The 27,029-nt window shown below is 41.0% G+C and overlaps 3 protein-coding genes across 8 annotated transcripts in view; 1 reads left to right on the top strand and 2 right to left on the bottom strand.

Moving 5' to 3' along the window:
* Nucleotides 1-508: 508 nt before the first annotated feature.
* Nucleotides 509-5,193, bottom strand: LOC111942233 (kelch-like protein 23). Its single transcript, XM_023945414.2, has 3 exons — nt 2,420-5,193; nt 1,285-1,696; nt 509-1,064 (listed from the first exon to the last, which is right to left on the bottom strand). The coding sequence occupies exons 1-3, from the start codon at nt 3,339-3,341 to the stop codon at nt 752-754; spliced, it is 1,647 nt and encodes a 548-aa protein (XP_023801182.1). The 5' UTR covers nt 3,342-5,193; the 3' UTR covers nt 509-751.
* Nucleotides 5,194-5,221: 28 nt separating this feature from the next.
* On the bottom strand, nt 5,222-10,264 carry LSM7 (LSM7 homolog, U6 small nuclear RNA and mRNA degradation associated). Its single transcript, XM_023945413.2, has 4 exons — nt 10,090-10,264; nt 9,866-9,956; nt 8,643-8,714; nt 5,222-6,268 (listed from the first exon to the last, which is right to left on the bottom strand). Exons 1-4 carry the CDS (start codon nt 10,135-10,137, stop codon nt 6,126-6,128), a joined length of 354 nt encoding a protein of 117 aa, XP_023801181.2. The 5' UTR covers nt 10,138-10,264; the 3' UTR covers nt 5,222-6,125.
* Nucleotides 10,160-27,029, top strand: part of SPPL2B (signal peptide peptidase like 2B) — a 32,310-nt gene continuing 15,440 nt past the window's right edge. For 3 of the 6 annotated variants that reach the window (XR_015279203.1, XR_015279204.1, XM_086862846.1), the window contains exons 1-9: nt 10,189-10,355; nt 18,927-19,046; nt 21,145-21,327; nt 22,010-22,099; nt 22,456-22,595; nt 23,462-23,604; nt 24,382-24,478; nt 24,634-24,750; nt 26,222-26,303. Coding sequence is in view for 2 of the 6 variants with exons in the window: in XM_086862846.1 (XP_086718972.1) it covers nt 10,299-10,355; nt 18,927-19,046; nt 21,145-21,327; nt 22,010-22,099; nt 22,456-22,595; nt 23,462-23,604; nt 24,382-24,478; nt 24,634-24,750; nt 26,222-26,303 (1,029 nt within the window). In the remaining 4 variants the exon portion in view is untranslated. Of the gene's footprint in view, nt 10,356-18,926; nt 19,047-21,144; nt 21,328-22,009; nt 22,100-22,455; nt 22,596-23,461; nt 23,605-24,381; nt 24,479-24,633; nt 24,751-26,221; nt 26,304-27,029 lie in introns of all 6 variants that reach the window. The other 3 variants (XR_015279202.1, XM_023942907.2, XR_015279201.1) reach the window with 2 other exon arrangements.

Below are 27,029 nucleotides of genomic sequence, written 5' to 3'. Positions count from 1 at the left end.
GTTCTGCCCAGGAAATGCTCTTCTTCATATACAGTCTTTAATTACAGCTATGTGCAGGACCCTGCTCCTTGCACCCTCATTTTAGTGCATTGGGATGGGCATTTTTTTTCTGAGTCTCTGCAGCCATGAACCCAAAGAGGACTAAGGAAACTGAAGCCAGATTCTTAGGACTCAGTGTGCAACTGTTTGTCATCACATACCTGAATCAATAAATCCAGAACAGTCTCCGTCCTGTGCTGCTCTCCATGCAGGAATACGTTTTATATAATTTTAGCCATAATTACATAAGCTGTGAAACTTGATTATTTCAGGCTAAAATGGTACTAAGTATGGCTTTAAGCACTTGCTGTTTGTTTTCTTTTTTTACTCTGTCTTACAGCACTATTGGTTTATAATCCTGCTGAAGATTCTCTTGACACACATTTGATTTATTATTTAAATCCTATGATATTTTTTAACAATGAGGCAGTGATTTTCCAGCTGTTCAAAGGACAGAGAGCCACACAGGTTAAAGGTCAGAACAGCCCTTTATTGAGCATCAACCCTAAAGAGTTTATGTACCGTAACAATACCAATCACCATTTTCAATAATGACCTGCATCCTTCGTGTAGACAAAGTTTTCACTGGCTCTTGCTTCAAGTTCATTTGTCAAGTAGAAAAAAAATGTAAAATTACAAAGGAACAAAAATTTTAAAATGTCACAGGCCACAGTTGATGCAATCTAACTCCCCTCAGCTGTAAAGCTTCCATTCATGCCCGCATATCAAATCTTCGCACAGAGACACAGCCATGAATAGGAATGGGACAAGGGAGTTTGTCATCTATGACCTGGCACACATCAGTGTAGGGATCAAAGAGGACTACAGTGGGGAGGGCACTATTTCCCTTCCTCTGTCCAAGGAGATAAATTTGTCCATTCACAGTGCTGCATCCCATGAAGAACTTCTGGGTCAAGCATTCCTCATTCACCTGGGTCCATTCATCTGTCTCCACATCAAATCGAAAAGCTCCCCCTCCTACAGTGTACAGAGCCCCATTCAGGGATGTGATGCAGAGGTCATACCTGCAAGAGAAGAAACCCTTGATCAGAATAAACAGGAAGATTTGGCCCCTGAAATTCAGGGTGACCTTGGTCCTCAAATCAGAAATCCTGTTTAAACAGAGACTCACACAAGTGTTGCAGGGACAGGACTTCTAGATTTCTACAGTCTAACTTCTTCTTGGAGCAGGACCAACACTAGAATACTTCATCCTCTGCCAGGTCCCAGAATATTATTTCTTACCTTGGAAGAGGGGAGAATGAGATGACATCCCAGCTGTCTGTCTCCGTGTTCAGCCTTTGCACTCCATCATATACATGTCCATTCTCATCGAGGCCACAGACCACGTAGATCCTGGTTCCCACACTGACCGCATCGCCTCTCTCCACAGGCTGAGCCATAGGACTCATGCTTTCCCACTCTGACTCCATCAAAGCCATACGCTCCACTGCTGGGATTATCCCCTCATCTGTGCTCCCTCCGAGAACATACAGGTACAGCCCTACTCCTACTGCACAGTGGCTATTGCGGGACTTCTTCATGGCTGGCCCTTCCAGCCAGCAATTGTCCAAGCAGTTGTAGATAAGCACCCAATCCACACTGTACCACACAAACTCATCGCGGAAATACCCTCCTGTCACAAAAAGGAAGCTCCCTGGAAAGACAACAAAGAAAATACTAGTCACATGAAGGCTAAAAATTGCTCCTGATAGCTGCAGTTCTCATTTCACCCAGGGCTGTACCAATAAGGTACAAGATAAGGAGAGAAAATCACTGCTCTGTCCATCAGTTTGCAGTATTTAATTCCTCATCCACACAGATACATTTGGCCTACAGTATGCAGCCAATCTTTCCAAGCCTGCTCCAATTTTTGAACAGAATCATGGAAACACTACTTGGAAAGAACCTCGGGGATCTCACTTTCAAACTCCTACCAGAAATGGGATTATTACCAACACTAATACAGGAAGCCATAGAATTGAGGTGGCTTGAAAGTCCCCAAGCATGAAAATATTCCAATATCTATAGATAAGTTTAATGTAATGGCAACTATAAATCAGAAGTTACCTGTCATCTGTCTAAACCACTACAAAAGAGAAGGCAAAAAAATACACTGCTTAAAGCTAATTCCAGATAAAGCCAAGGTAAGGAGCTTGGCAGAGTGCATAGTTTTGCTATATGAGAATAGTGATGTCTAGCATTCTCCTGGGACTAAGGAAAACAAAACCATTCTTTGAACAAATATGAACACCAATATGAATGAGGTTTTAGCAATGCTCAGCACAACAGTTTTACAGCAACAGCTAGACTCCCTGCATTTGGGATTCAGTCTCAACGTCTGTTTGCATTTGCTCATGCTCCCTTCTCTGTAAGTTACCTACTGCTGCCACTGCATACTGGGTGAGGTTCCTGCGCTGCAGTGGAGAACAAGCCTGCCAGGTCCCTGTTTTAGGCTGAAAGAGAAATAATTCTTGCTGTTCCTTGTCATGCTTTCCTCCAAGGACATATAAGGTGTCATAGCTCCGACCAGCATAAGGACACAGTTTCAGATTTTGCCAGCTGGGTGGGGGACAGCTGTCTAACTTCTTTATTAGTCTGGAAAAGATATCTGTCTCTCCAGCATGCTTACTGTGTTTCACCAAGATATCAAGGAAGGATAAACTCAGAAAAGTGACCCTGACTTCGCCCACCAAATCCAGAAATTCTTCCTCTCTTGTTGCTGGGTCCGCCATTATCCAAATCATAATACTGTCAAAAACCACATCCTCTCTTGAAATGAAGAGGTCATCACTTTTCAGGAGCTGCATCAGCATTTCCTTGGGTAATGCCTTAAATTCTTCCTGGCTTATCACATCCCCCCAGTGAGTGAGAGCCACATTCATAGCAGACATATACAACTCTGTAAAGGCAAATTGCTGTGAGTAGGTCATCAGGCCTAGGCAGTTGGAAACATGCAGTTCTCTCTCCAGAAATTTCTCACACAACAGTTTCACCCTGTCAAACTGAAAAAAATCAGCTGTTTCCAGTAAGCTGGTCACATTTTCTTGACCTATGAGCACTTGGGCTGTGCGAGTGAAGTCAAGTAGTGCCTGAAAAGGCACTGCATCAATCCCTTTTATCACTATGTGCTGTTCAGAGCTCTCTCTTGCTCCTCCAAAAAACATGGCTTCAAAATATCGACTGTGTACTGAAAGTATCCTACGGCTGACCTGGAAGAGTCTCTCTCCAACCTCAAGAATTGTGTCTGCAATCATTTCTGTCTGAGGTCCCAGCTCCCGTGGCTCTTTTGCAGGCTCCATGCTTGTAGACTGCCAGGCAGTTAATTTTAACTCAGTCTTATACAGCTCTTACCCATGCAAGATCTCTGGAAACATTATCCCCCTAGCTAGGATAAATATGAGATAAGCCAGTCTTGTCCTAAAAATAGAATGTTTTCTACTCTCCTGCTTTGCTCTTCTGTCTTTTCTGCTACTTTCTGAACAGCAATAACAGAACAGCTGTATAACCAAAAAAATACAGATTTGACTCTACTTTTACCAGGTGAGGCCACAGCAAATAAGGGGAGCTGTTAGCCAAGCAAAGAGCCAGAGCTAAGAAAAACCAGGAGAAACAACCAGAAGATTCCTAAGCACAGAGTAAATATCAGGAAGTTGTAGAAAACATTGAACCCATTTGGAAAAAAGCAACCATTACCTCACCTTTCTTTAGTTCAAGTTTAATCAAATACTAAAGTGTTTAGCTTTTATTATGTATCTATACTTTAGTAAGAGAGAAGAGGAAGGAGTAAGCTGCCATTCAAACCCAGATGGCTTCAGATGTTCAGTCATCCTCAATCTGAATGCACTAATGTACATTACAAAGATGTAGGACAAGCAACAGCTAATGCCACAGTGAATTTTTCCAAAGCTATTACATGAAGAGATTTGTATACTGACCTTGAAGTAGAGTCCTTTATCTAAAGAGCCCATACCAGCAAGACTCACCCCCAGTTCTTGGCACAGCTCAGCAAACAGAAGCTGTGCCAGTACCTCACCATGCCCATCATAAAAACTTTCTTCCTTATTTCTAGTCTGGATCATCCCTCTTTTAGCTTAAACCATTACCCCTTGTAATGTAATAAACAGGCCTCACAACAGGCCCTGCTAAAATGCCTATCCCCTATAATTTTCATATTCTCCTCAGGTACTTGACTCCCAAAGTCTATGCTGCAGGAAAAGAGAGCCATGCAGCTCACAGGTAAGACCAAGCAACCAACCACCTGAGCAGGAAATGTTGCGAACATGCCCCTCTCCTGTTTACACACTTGGCCCATGGCTTCAGGCAGCTCTCCCAGCACTGAGAGCTCAGAATCGACCCCAGAGAGCCCCAGCAGGTCTGTTTCTGATGCTATAATTAGAGTGCAAAGATAGTGCAGCATGTTATTGGCATCAACACCAGCAATCTTTCTCCCACTTAAAGGACAGTTTTAGACTCTGCACAGGCTGATGGTGAGCATATTCTACTCCTCATGCTTTAAATAAGGATTCTCTTTTGAATTGTGCAGTTTCACAAGCAATTGTAGCATTAGAAAAAACTAGGTTGTGAAAAGCACAACTTTATATATAGCTCTGTGAGTCCTCAGGTTAAAATCCAGATGCACCCATGTTCACACAGGCAATAGATCACACAAGACACCTGGTCCCTAGTTTCAGAGCCCCCTAGAAGTCAGATTCACTGAAATTAAATTTACGCTCAGCTCCCACACATTTTGGTACTGACCCAGGAAAGGTTGTGTGCTGGAGAGCAATGCTGTGGCCAAAATAACCAATAGAACCTGTACTTGCTGTGTGTTCTTCACATCATCAGGAACAAAACTGCTGCTGCCAGCAAAACAATTCACTCTTGCCTCTGCATAAAGGGTCCTCTATAAGAGGTGAGGTAGCAGAGGTTATAAGAAGTAAGGCTCCAGGCTCCAGGCACATACCTCAACTGGGACATCCTTAAAACGCCTCAGAAGAGGGACAAAATGCTCTCAGGCCTTTCCCATCAATTCCCTGTTTGAAGCATGGCTTCTGCTCTGGTCCCTCCCGATCCTGAAGTGTTTATGCACACCCTTAACTAATTTAATTTAGATTTACGGCTGGAAAACTGTAATGTCAGCTGTAGTGGACTTTCACAGACTAAAACCCAGACATCTAGAAACAGATTAATTTGTCTTTATTCACTCAAAACTCCTCAAATTTTGCATTTTCTGCAGTATAAAAGAAATGTTTACTTACAAATCAAGTTATAACAAGCAAAACCAGAAGTGGATAGCTACAATATAAAAATATGCAGTACTTCCAGACACTGCCTAGAACTGAACAAATGTTAGGATATAAGATACTCTTCCCCTAAAATTCCAGGCATCAAATGGATCCCTCCACAAGGTTCAGGTCACTCAATCAAGATTTATCTCACAAGTTAGACCAGTCCTCCTGTAGAAATGTGTGACCCTACTGATACACAGATCACAGCCTTCCAGTTCTGGAACAAGTGCTGAAAAAGACCTCTTGGCTACATCCCTTGTAAAGGTGATAACACTACAGAAGGAAGTAATTTTCCTGCACAAAAGAGACTGTACTCAACAGCAAAAGACTACAACATAATGCTTCCCCAGCTGAGTACTGATATCTAAGAGGAAGAAAAACATGTTCTACTGTATTTAGGCTTTTAATTTGGATTAAATACATTTTAATGTATTTAAAAATAGAAATAATATAACTAATATTCAAGGCATTCTGAACTAATTTTATGGGGCTGTTTCAAAACTCAGAAGATCATTAAGGTCTCGGACAATTAATCACAGTATGTTCTCTTCTGTCAGCTATAAACAACATAGTTACACACTTACTTGTGGAAGTGGGGGTGGAAGGAAAACAAGAACATACTTCTTACATTATCTATCCACTCATCATTTATGAAAGCCACAAAAGTTGACTTTTTTTCACACTAACAAATACACATTCAAACTCCCCCCACAAAACAGGAAGCTTCTCACACTCTGATAGTTTACTCCAAAGACTTGCACCCCTGAAGTTTTCAGAGACAATCCGAAGAAAGCATTAGCCATCTTGCTGCTGAATGAAAGGGTTTGGAATAGCTTCCATTCCATCCTGTGGACAGATGAGAACCACAGAAGTCCCTCTGCAAACCACAAGTCCCAGCTGACGCGTGTCTTCTGTTAATTTAAATTGATCATCCGGATCTAAAAAGTAGAGATCCACTGTTAGAACAGGAAAATAAGAAAAAGAAACGAAGTTTCATCAACTTCAAAAGGCACAGACATGCATGTTCTTCCCTGGCATAACTGCTTTGTTTTATTGAACACATGGAGTACACAGGTGATCCTGCAGTGCCATCTATGTTTTCAAGACTTTACTGACAGTGAGCAATAAAGAAATTTGCTTCGTATGCAAGAAAAAGCAGAACACATTTATTAAAGAATTCAAAGGCCCTTTCATTCATCTAGCCAATAGTATACCTGCAAGCTATTAAAAAAAGCTCTTGATCCCATTTCAAATGGAGATTTCAAATGCCACTACAGACAAACACTTGGGAATTAACGCAAATCAGGAAAAGACCCTGACTTCTTAATGCATTAGGAAATAGAGCACAAGTCCATTCCCAGACCAAGCCAAACAGGGCTGGATCAGGACAGACAAACACAAATCAGCCAGTTGTATCTTCCATGAGATATGTCTATATTCAGTAGAAATTAACAACCCATTTTAAAACTCCCTTTTAAAGAGAAAATTCAAAGCTTCAGGTGTTCCCTTCTAAGCAGGTAGGAGAATACTCTTCAAAAATACTGTCCTACCAAATGATACATTTTGTATCACAGAGGAGGAAGAGACGCTTTATTCAAGGACATTACTTTATTAGAGGACAAGGGCGGCCAATGAGATGACAACTGAGGAGCTCATGCAAGGACTACCAGGGATGTTGTATCACAGAGAACGTGCTTAACCTAACTTCTGCTGTAGAATCACCTTTAAAGATCATCTAGTACAGTCCCCCTGCAATGAGCAGGGACATCTTTAACTAGACCCTGTTGCTTGGAATACCATCTTTAAATGCTCCCAAGGATAGGACACCTACTACTTCTCTGAGCAACTTGTCCCAGTGTTTTTATCGCTCTCATTATAAAAAACCCCTCTTCCTTGTATTTAAATCAACCCTACCTTAGTTTAAACCCATTACCACTTACCCTGTCACAACAGGGCCTGCTGAAGCATTTGAATTCCATTTCCTTTCATTTCTCTTTTAAGTACTGAAAGGCCACAATAACATCTCAGAGCCCTCTTCCCCAGGTGAATACCCCCAGCTCTTCCAGCCTGGCTCCAGAGCAGAGGGGTTCCAGCCCTTGAAGCATCTCTGTGGCCTTCTCTGAACTAACTGCAGCAGCTGCATGTCCTCCTGGTGTTCCCCCAGCTACTGGGGGCAGCTCTGTAGGTGGGGGTCTCACCTGAGCAAGGCAGAAGAGCAGAATCCCCTCCCTGGGCATGAATCCCCCATCCCTGGTAGGGATGCAGCCCTGGATATAGCTGGTTTTGTGATCTGCAAACACATGTCCATCCTCTCAATCAGCACCATGTCCAAGTCCCTCTCAGCAGAGATGCTCTCAAATCTGTTCATCCCCCAGCCTGGATTGATACCAGGGGTTGTGCCAAACCAGGAGCACGACCTTGTACTTGGGTCTTGCTGAATCTCATGAGGCTCCTGTGGGCCCTCTTCAAAAACTTGTCCAGGTCCCCATTATCCCTCAAGTCCCCATCCTTCAGGTGTGTCACCTGCAGACTGAGGGTGAACTTGATCCCACTGTCTACGTCACTGATGGACAATAAACAATACTGGTCCCCACAGAGATCCCTGAGGGACACCCCTTGTCATTGATGTTTATGTGGACATTAAGCCATTGACTACTGCCCTCTGGATATGACCATCCAACCAATTCCACATTCATCAAACAGTGCACCCATCAAGTCCATCTCTCTTCAATTTAGGGAGAAGGATATGGTGGGGGACTGTGTCAAAGGCTTTACAGAAGTAGAGATAAAAGACATTTCTAAGCCCTTCCACTGTCCATTCATGGACTCACTCCATCACAGAAGGTTGGTCAGACAAGATTTTCCCACGGTAAAGCCAGTGGATGTCTCAATTCACCTCTCTGTCCTCCAAATGCCTTAGCAGAGCTCCAAGGAGGAGCTCTGTTCCATGATCTTCTCAAGTACAAGAGGCAAGGCTGACAGGACAGTAGTTCCCAGGGTCCTTTCTACCCTTTTGAAAAATGGGCTCAATGTTTCCCTCTTTCCCATCACCTGACTGCCATCACTTATTTAAATGTTTTAGAGTAGCTTGGGAACTATATCAGCCAAGTCCCTCAGGCACCTCAGGTGCATGTTGTGAGGTTTCAGACTTTTCACCTTATCTCTTTCTTTATAAGACAGTTATCCCAAGCATGCTGCAGTTTGGGTGATATTAATCTGCAGTTTCTGCTTATTCACTCACAGATCTGTAAGATTTCTGTCAAGAAAACCACTTGGGGAGGGGAAACTTTCCAAAGACTGCATATTACTTACCTCGCATATACTCAATGGTACCATCCAGCACAAGGTTCAGAAGAGGGTCAAATCCTTTCAGGACACCACTTGCTATTGAAGACCACACAGAAAACAATGATTAAGACCAAAGGTATACAGCAACACAAGACTTTATGACAAGTATATTCAGTTCTCCAGCCCTGTTCCCTCCTTCAGGGAATACCAAACAAATGAGATACTAAACAGTGTCCTCTTTATCAATGACAAGCACACAAATGCTGGTCTGCATTGCATCAACTAAAACTTTCACTTTCCAATCAATTCTTCAAAATGTTCTTCAAGACTAACATTTTTGCTTTGAGCTAATTTCAAGGGCATTTTAAGAATACTGTGTAACAAAGCAATACAAGTCACACGCACACAAAAAAAACCCAAACAACTCCAAAACAAAATAGATATCCTTAATGAAAGGTTATGGTTAAACATGAAGCAAGACCATATCTTCTTTCCTCACAAATCCCATCTTCCAGGTGCTCTCCTGGCACATCATGTCTTTAGCATAAACACTGCCTCACGGAAAGGCACTGCAGATAGACCAGCAATTTGTCCTAATCAAGAATGTGATTCTACAAGACTAGTCAGTAAATGTAGCACAAAATTACACAGAGATACTTCCCAGTTTGACAAATACATTTATTAAGGAGTTTGAGTAACTTCCAAACCCTTCTAAGCATTAGGTCCTAATGGAGTTTTAAAATGCAGCACATGGTTAACTCGGACAAACAAGTGCCTGCAGTTGGCACCGCATTGGGATGTACCTGCCCAGCTGTGAAGGGATGAGGATGGAAAGGCACGATGGCATATATTGAACCATGAATCCCGGCCATGCTTACAATGCCAAGAGATGAAAGGCACGATAATTATATTAATTATTACATCTATAAATGTTTCTTTGTTCCTTTAAGTGCACCTTTGCAATGCAAAAGCAAACAAACCAGCCAAAATAAAGCTGTTCAAGAAAACTAATAAAAGAGACACACAGATGAGCCATAAAGATAAAAGTGCATCCAGGAGATGAATAGAACAGTTAAACGAGAGAAGCTTCACACCACTGCAACCACTAATAAGTAGAAGCACCCGCTACTCCTCGCCTTCCCTTGACAGGAAAGCAGCGTGAGCAGGAGAGCAGAGCCGACAGGCACCAGCTGAGGGAAAACGCCGAAAGGCAAAGGTTTGGCGCTGCAGCCACGCGCCGGGCTCACCTTCCCGCCCGCCCTGGAACTTCACCCGGATAGTCTTGTCGATGTACTTGGAGAGGTCCAAGATGCTCTCCTTCTTCTTCTTCTCCTTATCCTACGGCAGAGCACAGGCGGCCCAGTTAAAGCGCGCCATCCACGGAGACACAGCCCAAGAATACTCCGGGATCCCGCGGCCGCGGCACCGCCGCCCGGCACCGCCCGCCGACCCGAGCCACCCTACTCCTCACCGCCATCTTCCCCGCGCCGCCGCCGCCGCCGCCGCCACCACTCGCCATTTCATTCGGCACCGCCAGAAGTGACGTCGCGCCTCGTCGGAGCTCGTTGGCGGCTCGGGGCGCTGGGGCGGGACGTCCGGGGCGGGCTCTGGGTAGCCGGTGCGGAAGGGTCCGGCCCGGCCCAGGTCGGAACAAAGCGTCGGCGACGCAGCAGGCCCAGCATGGCGGCGCGGCCGGCCCGGCTCCGCCTGTGGATGCTCCTGCATCTGCTGCCGCAGGTTAGTGACTGTGCCGGGCTGTGTCCTCCCCAAGCCACCCGCGGGCACTCTTGCTGAGGGCGGGGAGCCGCCGCGTACGGGCCGTGCAGTGTGTCCGTTCCTGGAGCCGCCTCCCGCGGGCGCCCTGAGGTGCTGCAGTCGCCCTGCAGCAGGCCGGGGGCCCAGCTGTCGCTGCAGGACGGCAGCGGAGTGCATGGGGCTGCCGGCCCTGCCCTCCGCGATTTGCAAGTGTCGATATATCTGTGGGTCTGGGATTGTTTGAGACTTTTTTATTCTTTCCGTACTAACTAGCGTTTTCTTCATAGTTCTTAAAACTTAAAGGTCCTGGTGGGCCCAGCCCAGCATCTTCGTAAGGCAGCCCCAGGGAGGGGAGCGCAGCCGAATCCCCGGGCTGGATCCCCACAGGGACGACTCTGGTTTTATCCCGTCTGACAGGCTCCCTGTGAGGAAGCATTCAGCAAAAGAGATTTCTGCTGACCCTGATGCTGTAGTTTATCTTGAGTCTTGTACTGTCGTTACTAAAACATTAGTTTTGTGAGATAGATTTCTGAGGGTATGACAAACTAGGCATGTAATCCTGATACAGGAGAGAGTGGATTTCTAGCAATTGTATTGCCTGGTACATAGCTTTTGCTTTTTAGTTCGATATTTTCTGTTCTAAAAATTTTGAAATGTCGTTTAATGTGTCATTTAAAATTCTTGACTGTTTAGTAAGTAATTTGAAGTGTCTTCCTGAATATTACAGGTGTAACATCTTAACAGGGAACTCTAATTTTGCCTTCTTCTCCGTCTGTCTCCTTACTGATTTCTTGCCAATAATCTTTAGTTACAGAGTTGTCTGGTTGTCAGCTAACTTCTTTATTTCTGTATCATCATCTTTTTTTTCATCCATTATCTTTATCTTAATTATCTCTTCATTATGCTCTTGCATACTGCATGCATTTTGTCAGCTCCACTGATGCTTCAGAGGAACTGTTAGTGCCAGTGTAGGCCCGACAAATTAATAAGATTTAATTAACAAGATTAATTCGATTAAGAAATTAACAAGAACAAGTCAAAGACTGGCATGGAGTCAGTTTGATCCATTGATTTGGGGAAGGTGAGCACATGGCAGTGCAGAAGGACAGCGGGTGAGATAGTCCGCTGATAAGTACTTGGAGATCTTGCCTTCAGCTCCATGCATTGCAGCACATTCCTTTCTGTAAGCATTTGGTATATTTGTGCAGTGGAAGTGCTAACGTACTTGAGTAAGCTTGGGCAGACTGGCCAGGATGCTGAAACAATCATGCTGCTGCAGTGAAAAGTGGATGTACTGTGTGCTGCCAATATGTTTCTGTTAGCCAAGCTGGCATTTAAAAAATTTTCTTGAATACCTCTTATTGTGCATTACTTCTGCATCTCTTGTGTTTGCACTTGGGATGGTTTTGGGTAGTACATCCTCCTTAGCGTGAGGCAAAGAAGAGTGCTGCACTCCTGGTGTGGTACCCCCATGATTAATGGCTGGAGTTATTCCAGGGCACAAAGCTGACAAGAGCTGCTGTATGCATTTGCTGTGTGCCAGCTGTACTCATTCTCAATGCCTTACTCTTGCCTTAGTGAGCATATACCTTTGTCTCCCTCCTTGAAACAGGAAATGGAATTTTTTTCTTTTTTTTTTTTTTCCCTGGGGCAAGAGGAGGTAGTGTCCACATTTGCTTCTATATTCTCATTTAGGGAGAAGGATCCGCCTGGCTACTGAAACACGGGTCTTCCAAATCTGGGTCCTCATCTGGGAACACTTTAAGAGTGGTGTGATCTTATAGATCCAACTACAATCTGCACTTAGATCTTGCTTTGGTATTTGAATTTTCACATTTCATTTAAGTTCCCATCCCTTCCAGGTGTGTTACCCTTCAGTTACAACAGCAACATGATATGTGAGCCTTTGACTAGTGACAAACATAGTAACATGATCTGCAGTGAGTGTGCTGGATCTAGCTGGCCTTCACTATAGCTTTCAGCAGAATATATTGAATTGAAGTAATGGGTTTGTATTTTAAATTAGGGCACTCTATGATATGGGTTCAAACAATTGGAAAGACTGTCTGAAATTCTGCATTAAGGTGGTGGCTGACTATTTAGTCTTCTGGAATTATTGCATTATGAATATGTAGCTCTCTGCACTGTACAGTGTTTGTTGAAGAACTGTTCTGTGTACAGTTTTGCTGCCTGCTGTTGTTGATCCCCAGATGGATCAGTGCAGTTCATGGGAAAGAATGACTCCAGCTCCTGGGAACTCTCACATTGTACCTGCTGTAAGATTAGCATAGCTCATTCATTCCTTCTTCAAGGAACACAGCTCCCAGTGTCTGTGACTAGGTCAGTTAACAGAGCTACTGAAAGCAGAAAAGGTGTATAGGACATCCTAGGTGAGTGTGGGGCCAGAGGCAGGGAGGAACAAACAAGACAGACATTAGGTTGGCTCAGTCACACTGAAGTTTCTTGAAATACAGATGAGATTAATTCTTCCTCTCCACCTTTTTTGATCATTTAACTTGCAAGTCCAGTGCTTGCCTGTGAGCTACATTAATTCACCTAAAAAAGACTTGCACAGCAAAAAAATACTGGGCAGTATTCTTCTCTTTTATGCATTAATCTGTGGAAGGCCCTGATGAGAGTCAGAGCCAACAAGTACACCCTTCTATTACCACAAACATTAGATTAGCTCATTTGTCTCTTAAATTCTGCCTTCAGAGAAAAACTTTTTCCAGGTTTGCAGCTTTATGGAAAACACTTCCTTTTGTGTTAATTTTACACTATTGTGTGCTTTGTAAGCCATAGGATTAGTAAGAAGCAAGTGTTATAAAAAACCTTATTATCACAGCATCTGTTGTTTTTCTGTGTTTGGAAAAGGCTGGACTTGATATCCAAACACTTGGGAAAGAGCCTTTGGGGTTGTAGGCACACTGTATGGGATCTGCACAAGAGATGACATTTTCTCCTGAGTTCATTGAGGATATGGTCTCTAGGAATAAGGAATCATCATAAATGTTGCCACTATGCCAGTGCATCAGCAGCACTTCTTTGAACTTTTGTTGTCTCATACCTACTGACATGAATAAAAACAAAACTGGATGCATCAAAGTGGATAAGAACAAACTTCAGAACTATGCTTTGATTCTAAGTGATAATAGCTTTGTAAAAACATCTGTTAATCCACATTATCCACAGATTATATTCTCCCCAATTTTTAAAACTGTGTTCCCTCTTCTGCTTTTAGCCCTGCTCATATTGCCTTTAATTCCTGTCATGCTTGACTTTTATTTGGCTTTTGACACACAAATCCGCATAGCTTCTAAAATGTTTTGAGCACTTCACATTAGGAACCTTTTACTCCCTTAATATTTCTCTGGAGAAATATTAATATTAAATAGCACAGAAAGAAAAATTGTATATAAGTCTCTCCTGGATGCCTTTTAGGAATTATTCCTAAGTTCCAGTAATGGTTATATCCATGGAAATGTAGTAACACACCGTGTACTTATGTTTTAAAGATGTGTGCCATTTATCTTATAGTTGTAAAACTTCTAACTGTACAGCTTGATTGCTTCCTATATGCATAAAGCTGTTCAATTGCAGGAGTTAGCTCCTGCTAAACTGCCTGAAGATTTTGGAGAGAATTGTACATGTAATATTCAAAACTAAGATACTCCGTGTTTTGTTTGCTTATCTAAGCCCAAATAGACCATGTACAATAAGCAGGGAACATTACTTTGTTCTTGTCTTTCGTGTGTGATTGTATTTGCATCTCTGGTGCTTATTACTCTTGGAAGTCAAATTCAATATAATAAGTATAGGTAACTTCTAAATTCCTAGCTTCTGTTGAAAGTAGTTTAGGTGCTATAGTTGGATACCTGAGATATGAGTTAACAAGTCCACTACAGCAGGGAGTTTGAGTTCTTGTTTCCTCACAGCACATGCACAGTTAGTGTCTCCCTTTCTCCACAGATATCTTCAAAACTTGCACTGTGCTCTAGTGGCTTTACTCTGCACTGAGCTAATCGGTGTGACCTTCCATATCAGCATGCTTCAGGACAAATGTCATTGGTTCTAAAGGACTTAGTTAACAATAACGTTATAAAAAAGGGAAAAAGTTGCTGCCTATGTTAACAAAGACCATTTATATGCAGAAAAGTTAATATAAAAATCTCTGCCTCCTGTATGTTTTTACAATGACATTTTTTTACTGCTTTGCTGACATCTTGCAGCAGAATGCCATCATTGCCTCAACATACACTATGTATGTTAAAGATCTTTTTTTACAATGTGGGTGGTAGAACACTGGCACAGGTTGTCCAGTGAGGAAGTGGGTGTCCTGTCCCTGAAAGTGTTCAAGACCAGGTTGAACAAGGTTTGGTCTACTTGAAGATTTCCCAGCCCATTGCCAAGGGTTTGGACAAGGTGACCTTTAAAGCTCCCTTCCAACCCAAACCATTCTGTCATTCTCAAAAGTCTTCCAAAAAATATCTTTTTACCCTGAGTGTCTCCTAGGGGTGCATAGTAACTTCTGTGTAATAGGGTTTGAAATAAAGAGGGGAGAAATAAGAGTGGTGAACTCTTCTAATGGATTTTTGAACAAGCATGTTAAGATATGACATTGTTGCTGACTCCAGTCATCTTTAGCATCTTGTTAATCGGCTGCTACGTGAAGAAACAGATGTGTAAGGTGTATTTGTAAGAGTGTAACTGCATAATTATCAAATCATTGGCATGTTTAGGTTATGAATGTTAAACTAGATGCTGACTAATTAGTCTGTCACAACTTTCTAATTAGTAGCAGCAATGGTTAGGCATATAATGTTATATTTCTTTCCGGAATGATGTTTCATCAATTCTGGTGGGCACAAAGTAATTTCCTTGGGAAAAGCTAAAGCAGAGCAATAGAGCAATTAAACATATCTTCAGTCAATGACTTCAGTTTTGCTTGAGTGCTGGACAAAAGAAAGAGAGAAGGAAGAATGTAAAAGGAGTTGGGTGTATGGGTAGAGAGACATATGATACAAAGGTGGATGGTAGAAAGATAAGATGATTGTGGGGATTGGTTGGTTGGTTTGAGGGGGTTTTGGTTGGTTGGTTGGTTTTGAACCTGCTGCTCGTTGTCAGCTGATGGTCTTGTCGTCATCCTGGGTCCTGGGGTTACTAGTGGATGGCAGTGTTCCATTGGAAACCAAATGTGTGACTAGTTCAGATGAGAATCAGATCATTTATTGTACATGTTTCAGATATTTTATGTATGTTTTTAAACAAATTTCCAAGTGCTAAGTGCTAGTAAGGATTAGTGAATGCCCTCAATAAAATGGAGAAACTTCCCATTACAATAGGAAACAAATGCTCTGGGAACAGAAAAAAGGTAATAGGAAGAATCCAGTCACATTAACAGTATTTGGTATTCCTAAGGACTAGATTTCCAAATCAGTGGGCTGAAATAGTGTTTTGAGACTGCTACATTTAATATGTGGCCCATTTTTCCTGACTATCTAATAGCTTGTAGGAAGATAAAATACAGATATGATTTGCATTTGCTCTCAGCATCATCCTTTTATAATTTATTACCAGACAGCACGACTTGAAAATTGAAATTGTTCTGTAAGAGCACTGTGAGGCTCTAAAGCAGGAACTGAAGATCAGCAAGACTCTCCTTCAAAAAGAAGCATTTATCTGGATTTGTATAATTGAATTACATTTTAAAAGTAAGGTTTTGTCCTGCTTTCTGAGCACTACTTTTGTATCTTAATATATTTTTATCTGAAGCATTAAAATCTTTTTGCAGCAGCTGATCAGATCTTAGTCTGAAATTTAATTCTTAATGTGTTGATGTTTAAATCTGACCAGATGGTCACAGAACATATATGGGCAAACTTCACACTGAGGAGCTGATGTTCAGTGTTTTGCATAAAGGAAAGACTTCAGAACTTACACTTTTTCAATGAGTGGAGATGGTGCCTGACAGTCCTCCCAAGACAGAGCCTGCAATCCCAGTGCTGCTGATGATGGCTGATTCTTAAAGTGATGCTCTGATGCCTTCTTGTGCAAGCGAGGGCAAGAGCCCCTTGTCAGAGGGAGAAGCATTGCAAGGGGCCTGTTTGCCACTTAGAAATGGCCAGAAGGATTTATTTCAGAGCCCTTAGAACAGTACAAACAAACCTCATGATATACTTTGTGTTTCTTCAACCATTTCCAAGATCAGGGAGGATTTACAATTATTTTGGCTCAGTTAATATGAGAATGAAGTCACCACTAATTAGAGTTAAAACCACCACTAGTGATAGGGAAATTGTATGTACTTCCGCTGTTGTTTTGTTTATCTCCCTACATTCTGATTCCCTGGGTAAACATCTACTAGGACTAGGGGTACAAACAGAAAACTGCTTCAACTCCACAAAAGTACTTTATTTTGCAGGTTATGTATATTCATAAATCCATACATATATATGTATGTGAATGTGTGTGTATGTATATATATAGTCTTGTAGGTGATTTTGGTTCAGCTTTTGGGGTGGAAGATGAGGAATATACCTAGTACTCACAAAATTGTGTCCTGATACACAGGGAAGGGAAGGATAGGAATAGACATATAAAATAACAGACCTCATCATGAAGAATAAGATTTGTGGAAAGGTCTGTGTTAAGGAAGTGTTCGCTAATACCTACTTGTGAGTCCCCAGATCTTTCAGTTTTGCTGGGAAGTGGCTTGGTACAATCTGACATAACTAAAAGTATGAGGAAATTACTGTGTTTGCTGGGTTTTTTTTTTTGGGTTTTTTTTTTTTGTTTGTTTGTTTTTTGTTTTTTGTTTTTTTTTTCAGGGATGGGAAGCTGGAAGTATTTGTGTTAAAATTAGCACATCTTGCAGTTAGATGTAGTGTGAGCAGTTCACTGAACAAGCAGGTTACGTACTGTGTATCATAACTGAGATGTCTAAAGCTGGTAGATTTGCTGCATGTTACTGTTTATTTTTGCTGTAGTTCTGGTTCTCTTTTTCCTTGTTACTACAAGATCTGGGTTATGTTATCTCAGTCTCCAGGAGTTCTTCAGGAGAATTCTAACATGTACATGATGCAAAAGATAGCTAACCTCCTTTTAAAAATGAATGTGAAATGCTGTGGGTGTGGAATATCTCTTTTTTGAATCATCTGCCTGGTTGTGACCCCTTCCAAACCTCTTGGGCATCTATTCACCGGATAAACAGGGTGAGAAACAGAGAAGGCTTTGCTAGTCTGCACACTGTTCAGCAGTAGCTAAAGCATTAGTTTGTTATCAGCATTGTTTTGGGCACTAAACTAAAACTCTGTGCCGTACCAGCTGCTATAAAGAAAATTAACTCCATCCCAGCCAGACCCAGGACATGCCTTTAGTTATGAATCTTAGATATGTAATCTTCACTACTTGCAGATGTTGGAGTTTTGACAACAGTGACAACTGGTCTTTGAAGCAGTGATAAGTAAATGCAGTAGGCAGGCTTGAGAGTCTATATGTGCTACCTAGGACAGAAAAAGAGCTGCTGCTGCTGCTGCTGCTGCTGTGGGGTCTTGCCACATCTTCACCAAAGGTGTCCAAGGTTGAGTTTTGGAATTATGCGAATCTAGAATTGATCATTATTTCAGGCTGTACTTTCAGGAGTTGGTGTCTTACTCACAGAATCATGAAATGGTTTGACTGGGAAGGGACCTTAGAGATCATCTAGTTCCAGGCCCCTGATGTGGGGTGGGCTAGGTCAGGCTGTTCAAAGCCACATCCAATCTGGCCTTGAACACTTCCAGGGATGGGGCAACCCACTGCTCTGGTCAACCTGTGCCATGGCCTCCCCACCCTCACAGCCAACAATTCCTTCCCAATATCCCATCCAGCCCTGCCCTCTGGCACTGGGAGCCATTCCCTGTGTCCTGTCCCTGCAGGCCTTGTCCCCAGTCCCTCTCCAGCTCTCCTGGAGCCCCTTTAGGCCCTGCAAGGGGCTCTGAGCTCTCCCTGGAGCCTTCTCTTCTCTTCTCTTCTCTATTCTCTTCTCCAGGTGAGCACCCCCAGCTCTCCCAGCCTGGCTCCAGAGCAGAGGGGCTCCAGCCCTTGGAGCATCTCCATGGCCTCCTCTGGACTGGCTCCAGCAATTCCATGTCCTTTTGATGTTGGGAGCCCCAGAGCTAAACAGTGCTCCAAGTTTCATATCTGTTCTGCCATAGTCCAGCTTTTTTCCCTTTCTATGGTTATAAAACATATGTGCACCAATCTAGCTGTGTTGTTTGAGGTTCGCTTTTTGGTTTGTTGAGTTTATTTTTTTTCCTTTAAGCATATCCAGTATTGTTACATTTGATTCTTTGACCAATTGCTGTGTAGCACGGAATTTGCCTAATGTATCTGAAGTCTTTCTTTGAAGCATGTTGGAAATAATAACAAATTCCACTGTACTCCCTGCAAACTTTGTAGACTTTTGTTTTTCTTTAAAAATACAAAGCAGGCCAATCAACAGCAAGTTACTCCCTTCACTTCTGATATTTTATGTAACCTAAAATTCTTGTGAAATTTTTGTTACGTTTTCAGGTGTACTGTGAGTATGGGATGGTACATGTCCTTTCAGAGAAGGGGAGCAACAAAGGAAAAGACTATTGTATTCTCTTCAACTCTCAGTGGGCCCATTTGCCACATGATCTGGGTAAAGCTGTAAGTACCTAGCTAACTGATGACAAAAAATGCATAAAAAATGCCTTTGTTGCTAGGAAACTTCTGATTTCTTACTTGGATTAGTAGAATTTGAAGCAACTGCTTTGTTTGCTCTGCTTAGAAAATATTTTATCTCTTAAGATCATCAGGCAGTGCTAGGATGGCAATGCGTATTTCCTGGCATTGTGCAGAGATAATGACTATTGCTGTTCAAAACAAAAATACTCTTTTTCAATTATGTGATCAATGAAATTAAAATGGCACATATCTGTACTTGCAAAGGAGTTTTTGTACATCAGCATGATACAAGAATGCTTTTTCTTATATAGTGAACTGTGGCCTTTAGTGCTTTCTCATTGTCAAGTGTAAGGTTAAGTAGTCTTAAACTGTGTCAAGCTTTTGCTGCATTATCCAAAGTTGTATGAGCTGAAAATTTAGTAAATTCTTCACTGCTTTCTATGAGAAAAAGTTACTGGCACTGAATGATGAAATCAGCAAATGCACTTTAAATGAGCTACTAATGGGTAAAGATGTAGTTGACTGATACTTGGTTCATTTTATTCAGCCAACTGAGTGCCCCACTGAATTTTTAGAGTTCCTTACCAATGTATAGGCATGTCTCAGTTACTTCTGGTGGGTTTATTGCAACTGTACCTTAGTCCTTAGATACATCAGTAGTTGTCTTTGCCTTGTATAGACTCAGCTGATAAACTCTTGCACTTGCCCTGACTGTGTAATGTGAATCAGCACATGCATGACTGACTGTGGTACTTATGAGAGTTGGGGACTGTACTGTAGACACTTCATTTAAATCAATCTCATAAAAATTCACTAGTGTCATATCTCAGTAACTCTGCAGGAGCCGATGTAGTCCAGAATAGCTTGCACAGACACTCGGGTAGTGTATCTATATCCCTTGCCTGTCCCTGTCTCCTTCCTTGGTTCTTTCCTGCTTTTCCCCTCTTTCATATTCTTGCTCCTCCTCCTTCAGTACCCCAGCAGTATAGTTCATTAACTGGGGCAATGCAGTGCACCACTCTGAGCTCACACTGCATTTATGTTGTGCTCTGTGCCCTGAAACTTGGACAACCGTGAAGTGTGGGTAGGAGCATTTCACTGTCTCTAGAGGTCAGGCTGGAGACAGAAGTTTTCTGAAAAAGGTTGAAGCTACTGACAACCTGACACTTCCTTTCCCTCCTAAAACAGTAGAGTCCATTACACAGGTATTATACATCATGTACCTGTGGATTTCTAATACAAACTGTTCCGTGTATCGTTTTTTCAGGTTAAAACTTTATCTTGACTCTTCTCAAGTCTAACAGCTTACCTCAGCAAGGCCTGACACTTGCTTCTCTTAGCGCAGCTTGGTTGTTTGGTAGATAATTACAGATTTCAGGTAACTTGCAGGTAGAACTGGGAAAAGATGCTGGTGGTTGTTTAGATTTTGCAAGAAAAATTTATGCCAGTGTAATTTCTAAAACCTTGAAGTGTCTTTGGGATGTTCTGTTGAAACACACCAGATGAGATGCATTTGGGCCTGTGGAGGGCCAAAACTAAAGAATTGGGACAGCCTGGCAATGTCTCTGGATCACAAGTGGTGAGAGAAGTAGCTCAGTATTCAGGTACTTGGGATGCAAAATCTCAGGTCACTGAATACAGTAGGTTTCAACATGGAAGTTTTTTGCCTATGCTTCTGTACATTTCTCCAGCCTGTGTTTTAGTTTCTATCTGTTCATACCCTCCATCATCCCGGCCTGCCACTCTGCCACTCCAGAAAAGATAAAAGCTTGCTGTACTCCTCCCACAACCTGGCTGTGTGCATCAGAACAGCAACAGTGCTGAAGAAAGTAAATGCAAGTGAAGGTCATATCCCAAATTTTACTACCAGCAGAATTCTGTACAACAAGGTGAAACAAGGCAGGACCCTACATAATATAGAAGGCAGCATTGTTTCAGCATTCATGTTGCTCTGAGAATAGTCTACCACTCCATTACTGGAAAGCTTTGAATTACTCTTTAGAAACTCTGGCTTCTGCTCTTGACTTCTTTTATTATTTCATGTTACATATATGTATTTAACGAATTTATTTTTTTTCAGTCACTCTTGCAATTGCAGGATCAGACAGCATCTGTTTTGTGTTCTCCTTCTGATGTACCTGATGGGGGATTTAATAATCAAATACCCATGGTGATGCGAGGAAATTGCACCTTCTATGAAAAAGTGAGGCTTGCTCAGATAAATGGAGCTCGTGGTCTGCTGATTGTTAGTAGAGAGAGACTGGTAAGTTGCTTTTTATCTTCCTATGCTGCTGATAGTCCTCTGATACTGTCTTCAGTGCACATTGCTGGTATTTGATGTTCTTCTTTAAAGTAAATAAGGCATGTGTGTTCCTGCATGTACATACCTTGCATAGTTATGTGTGGAAACCATACATCTGATGGAAGAATGAATGAAACAAGAGTCACTCATTTAAGTAGAAGGAGTTGGCATGGAGCTCATGTGACATTCCAGTCAAGGAATTACCCTTGTTCCAAATGATACACTGGAGTCAAAGGATGAAGTTGATTTGTGACTCCATCATACTACCACACTGAATCTAGTGCATTAGATTCAGCTGGAGCATCAACAGTGTGATTTTTGTAAAATGAGTAGTTTTGAAAATAAAATTAGTAGGTTTGAGTCCTGGTCAATACTAGAGGCACACATCAGTCATAAACCCATGAGCCTGATGTGCAAAAGATACTGCTTGAAATTTGGTTGCTGTATTTTGCCGTTACAGTCTTACATTACTTCTGTTTTACTGGGAACAGACATATATTTTGACTTTTAGCTGTCATTAAGTTCCCTTCTAGAATATTTTTTCAAATTAGCAGGAACAGAATTTGCAACTTCAACCCTTTTGAAGGAGTAGAAGTATTTGCAGAAATAAACATATGCTTACCTGGTCTGAACTGTCTTTCAGGTTCCTCCTGGAGGTAATAGGAGTCAGTATGAAGAGATTGATATTCCTGTGGCTCTGCTTAGCTATACTGATATGTTAGATATTGGCAAGGTAAGCTTGATACTAAAAGCTCTCATTTATATTATGTCACGTCAATGAGTCACTGCTCAACAGTATTAAGTCCACCTTAAGAGCTTTGAATATGTAGAGAATGTATTTATGAAGATTGCATTACTGTGTTTTGGAAAAAAATCAAATCTCTTAGGAGGTTATTTCTCATCTTTGGAATAAAATCAAAATACAGCCTGGTGCTGGAAATAAATATCACTAATAGAAGAGCCAATAGATGGCTCTTATGTGTCTGTAACAAAGCCTGATTCTGAAGTTGCTTGGTGAAAATTAAATAAGTGAACCTTTGCTAAGGTGGCTTTTTGAATGTCCTTCCTAACTACTATTTACCTCCACAGAGTTTTGGCAGCTCAGTGAAAGGAGCAATGTATGCACCAAATGAGCCTGTGCTGGACTACAACATGGTGATAATCTTTGTCATGGCCGTGGGGACTGTTGCAATTGGAGGCTACTGGGCAGGAAGCAGAGATGTGAAAAAGTGAGTAACTGATTGCAGGATACCAGTTTTCCTGTATTTTTTACAGAAAGAAAAATGGTGTTTATGTAAGCATCATCTGGCAGATCTGCTAGTGAGGTTAGGATTAGGAGACTCTGTAGCCAGAGTGAGAAAATGCTGATGTGATGTTTGAAAGGCCCTGAGCCTTGCATTGGTTTGGTCACTGTAGGAAATCATCAGAGTATAAATGGAATGCAGATCATTTTAGGATTTTGCCATGTTAAAAGACCAAATATTTGAAAAGCTCAGAAAAAAAATTATTTAGTAATAGGCTTCCTGTTCAGGCTTTTGCAAAAATTCAACACAAAAATACTTTGTAAAAAATAATAAAATATGCTTTTATTGGTATACAAACCAAATTTGTATACCAACACAAATTGGCAAACCAAATTGATTGGATGGCTAACATAAGCTATGTTTTTTATCAATTTTTAAAGGAAATGTTATGGTTACTTATTGTCTGCAGGTGGGATTGGGAGAAGGAGGTCATTCTGCCACAGTTACTCCCAACATTTATTTTGTATGCACAACCTGATTGAAGGATTTCTTCTGAAGTTAGCAAATTATTCTCTGCTAGTTTCCAGGATTCAGTTGAGTTTCTGAAATGAAATACTACTCTAGATAAGTTAACACAGCAGTTAAGTAGTTACTGGGTTATGCATTGCGTTACAGCTGATGTTCATACATTCATGGAAAATGTGGTGTTCGACTGACTTGAGTGGAAATCAAAGCAGGCATTGGTATTGTGATGTATTTTCAACCCCTTGTGTTTTTTGCTGAAGATTCAACATCCTTGTGTATTTTGTTGCAGAAGGAATGAACTGATGATAGCCATGTTACTCTTTCAGGAGGTACATGAAACACAAGCGTGATGATGGGGCGGAGAAACATGATGATGAAACAGTGGATGTGACTCCCATAATGATCTGTGTGTTTGTAGTGATGTGCTGCTCAATGCTCGTCCTCCTTTATTTCTTCTATGACCACTTAGGTACTCCTAAGGTTGTGTTTATATTGATAAATATTCAATATCACAAGGGTGACATCACTCAAAGAACATTTTATTGTGAAAATAATAATGAAACATCTCTCTTCTGTTACGTGTCTTCATCCCAATGTGATTTAAAATACTGTAAGAAAACTCACTGAGTAGATTTCTCATCCTTCTTTTTGTGAGGTTGGTCATAAATCTTTCAAACATTAATGCTATTAAGTAGATACAGATTTAGTATTTTCCACCTTTTATTTTTTTAAAGGTGTTCTCAGACCTAATATTTTTTCTTTATAAAGATTATAGTTTTCTATTGATCTCTCATCAGATTGACAAAAAAAATATGAGTGCCTAATGCTTCTTTGTATTTCTGAGGAAGTAGTGAAACATGCATCCCATCTGTGTTGGTTCATTTTGCTACTTAGTGATTTTAATATTGCCTTATAATGCTCCTGTATGTTCATAAAGAGAAGATAAATGCTTCACCATGGGTTGCCTTTGAAGCTTATGACTTACTTTAAAAAGATTAGGATAGAAGTTTTGATTTAAGTAGGCATTGCATAAAGTACACCTGAGTAAAAGGAGCTATAGAATTAGATACTTAAAGAGCATGACTCAAATAAATTCTTTGAAGTCTCTGAATTTAGCTTTCTCTATTGAAATTTAAGCCTTATTTCTCATTTAGTCTTATTAACTATTTGTTCCTTATTCAGCCAGGATACAAAAAAAGCATCTCTTGCCTTATCCTACTTGGACTTAATACTTTTTTCCCCTCAGTCTATGTTATAATAGGAATATTCTGCTTGGCTGCCTCGATTGGTCTTTACAGTTGTCTGTCTCCCTTTGTAAGAAGATTCCCCTTGGGAAAGTGTAGGTATGTGGCAACTTTGAAAATTTTAATAGGAAACTTAGGTTTTTATACTTTTGGGTAGGTGTGGGGTTTAAAGGGTGGCTTAATGCTTCAAAATGTTTATAAAGGAAGAGGCTATCTACATAGACAACTGTAGCTTTGGTGTGTTTCTTTTTCAGAATCCCAGACAACAACTTGCCTTATTTTCACAAGCGTCCCCAGGTCCGGATGTTGCTCTTGGCAGTATTTTGTATCTCTGTCAGTGTAGTCTGGGGAATCTTCAGAAATGAAGATCAGTAAGTGTACATTTTAGTTTCTGTACTAAAAATTGTAATATGCTTTATAGTATAAGCAACTGACATTCACAGAAGTCTACATGTATCCAGAAATTAGGAATGACAGGAAAAAGAAGTAGAGACAGGCAGAAATTCTTAGTTGTTCCTTATGTACTTTATCTTTTTCTTGTTCATTTAAATTACAGAAAACTGTCTCTTGTTAAGCTTGAATTTCTCTGAGTTCCAGTCAGTATTCTGATCTCTTTAACTTAAGACAGCTTTTCAGAAGTGATATGGAAAGTTGGATTACAACTTGTCTAGCTTATTTCTTCATGAGAATAAGAGCTGGTCAGATCTTTAGTTTCTCTCAGCTTTCATGTATGAGTCAGTAATTCTCTATATCCAGCTGTAGTACTGAGCTGTAGCATGTTCTTACCACTTTTGTTAGAGGTGGATCTTTTATGGAGTGTTGTGTTTTCATTTTTGTTTGGGGTTTTTTACCTCCTACCTCACTCCCAGATATTCCAATTTCCCCATGTATGGCATGATGAGCACTATTGTGTTCATCTTCTTGATTCCTCTATTGAGGGTTCACTGTTGGAGCTGAAATGCTGGCTTGTGTTTTTGATGGCAATGCCAAAGATGTGTGACTTGTGCTTTGAATGCATATTACTGCTTTTGTGGGATCTGTGTTCTGTGTGGGTCATCGAATGACAGAACTCAAATCCCAGAATCATCAACTCTGAAGGACCTTTTAGAGAGATAAGTGTCAGACCGAGGAGTACAACTCTACTATAGAGATGTTCCAACCTGCAATATTTAGGACTAGGAAATCCATTTTCTGCCTCAGAGCTGAAGTGGGCCTGAGTGTCTCCTGCACAAAGCTCCATCAGCAAGTACACAGGTATTGATCCAACAGCATCATCTCTCGTTGTACCAAGACCATAGCAATTTTTTTAGTACTATCTCAGGTCCTACTTCTCTTTGACCCAAGCAGTTGAGAGTAAAGTGAAGAGCACTTCTATACTCAACTTGCAAAACAAAATTGAAAAACAGGCCCAGCTGTAAATTTGCCTCATGCACACAAGGGTGCATATACCTATACACAGGACAAAGGACCCCAGGATTTCCCATTTTGGTATCCACTGATGTTATTCAGCCAATTTTCAGTCTACCTCACTGCTCATTCAGCTTTTACTTCATCAGTTTCTCTGTGAGAATTTTAGAGAAGATTGAAAGCCTTACTGAAGTCTAGATAGACACTATCACACAGTTCTTCCCTTGTCTCCCAGGCACTTCTTTGTGGAAGGTTATCAGGTTGATGAAGAACAACTTTGCATTTTCAAATACATGCTGACAACAGTGTCAGTTTTAAGCAAGTACTTTGAATTAAGGAGGGGTTTTTTTGTCCCAAGCAGGTCCTTAGTGAGGACAAGGTTTGGTCTGCTTTTCCTTCTGTTTCCTGCAAAAATGTTACTCTTCTCTTTTTAAGGTGGGCCTGGGTTCTGCAAGATGCTTTAGGAATTGCTTTCTGTCTTTACATGTTGAAAACAATTCGCCTGCCTACATTTAAGGTATGAAAGTTAAAGAGAAGTTAAAGAGTTGAAGAAGAAAGTTAAAGTTTGCATGTATGTGTTTGAACAGAGTCACTTATAATGGAGTATATTGCCCTGGAAATGCACTTCCATTCATGTGTAGCATGTTAAAAAGGGATGTTATGAGTATAATGAAGACCAATAAGTGGCATGTGATTGTTCTGTAGATTCTGTAGAGTGTTGACTCATAAATCACACACCACCCATTTATTTATGTATTTCTTGTTTGGGTATTTTGTTGGGGTTTTATTTTTGTTTGTTTTGATTTTGTTTTTCAGATTGGCATACAACTAATGCATCAATCTAGTGGGTTTTTTTAAGTCTTTCTGACCTTAGTCAGTATCTTAAGACAAAAATCAGTACTAGTCATTTAGTTGCCCCTTAACCAGCTCTTCAAACCCTTGTTTCAAATTATCTTCACGTCTAAGTTTGTAGAGACTGACAGTAAGAGGGTGTATAATGTCTCAAGCTATGCCTGGCTTCCTCCAGGGCAGAGCTTCTTCGTATTTCCCAGTAAATTGAAATGGCACCATTTCCAGATTTTACATGATAAAGAATTTTAGGCACTAACAAGTTATTTTGTGTTTAAGAATTACTTTCTTTTATATGGTGCATGTAAGACTGTATTCCTCCATCTAGAATATTTAGAAATTAAAAAAAATATATGAATGACTTGTTTTAATCCTTGTTAGCTTTTTCTTTGAA

Source organism: Cyanistes caeruleus, chromosome 25, assembly GCF_971803275.1.
Source record: "Cyanistes caeruleus chromosome 25, bCyaCae1.hap1.1, whole genome shotgun sequence".
Lineage (NCBI taxonomy): Eukaryota > Metazoa > Chordata > Aves > Passeriformes > Paridae > Cyanistes > Cyanistes caeruleus.
The sequence above is the reverse complement of the archived record's forward strand: the minus strand, read 5'-3'. Positions and strand labels throughout refer to the sequence as shown.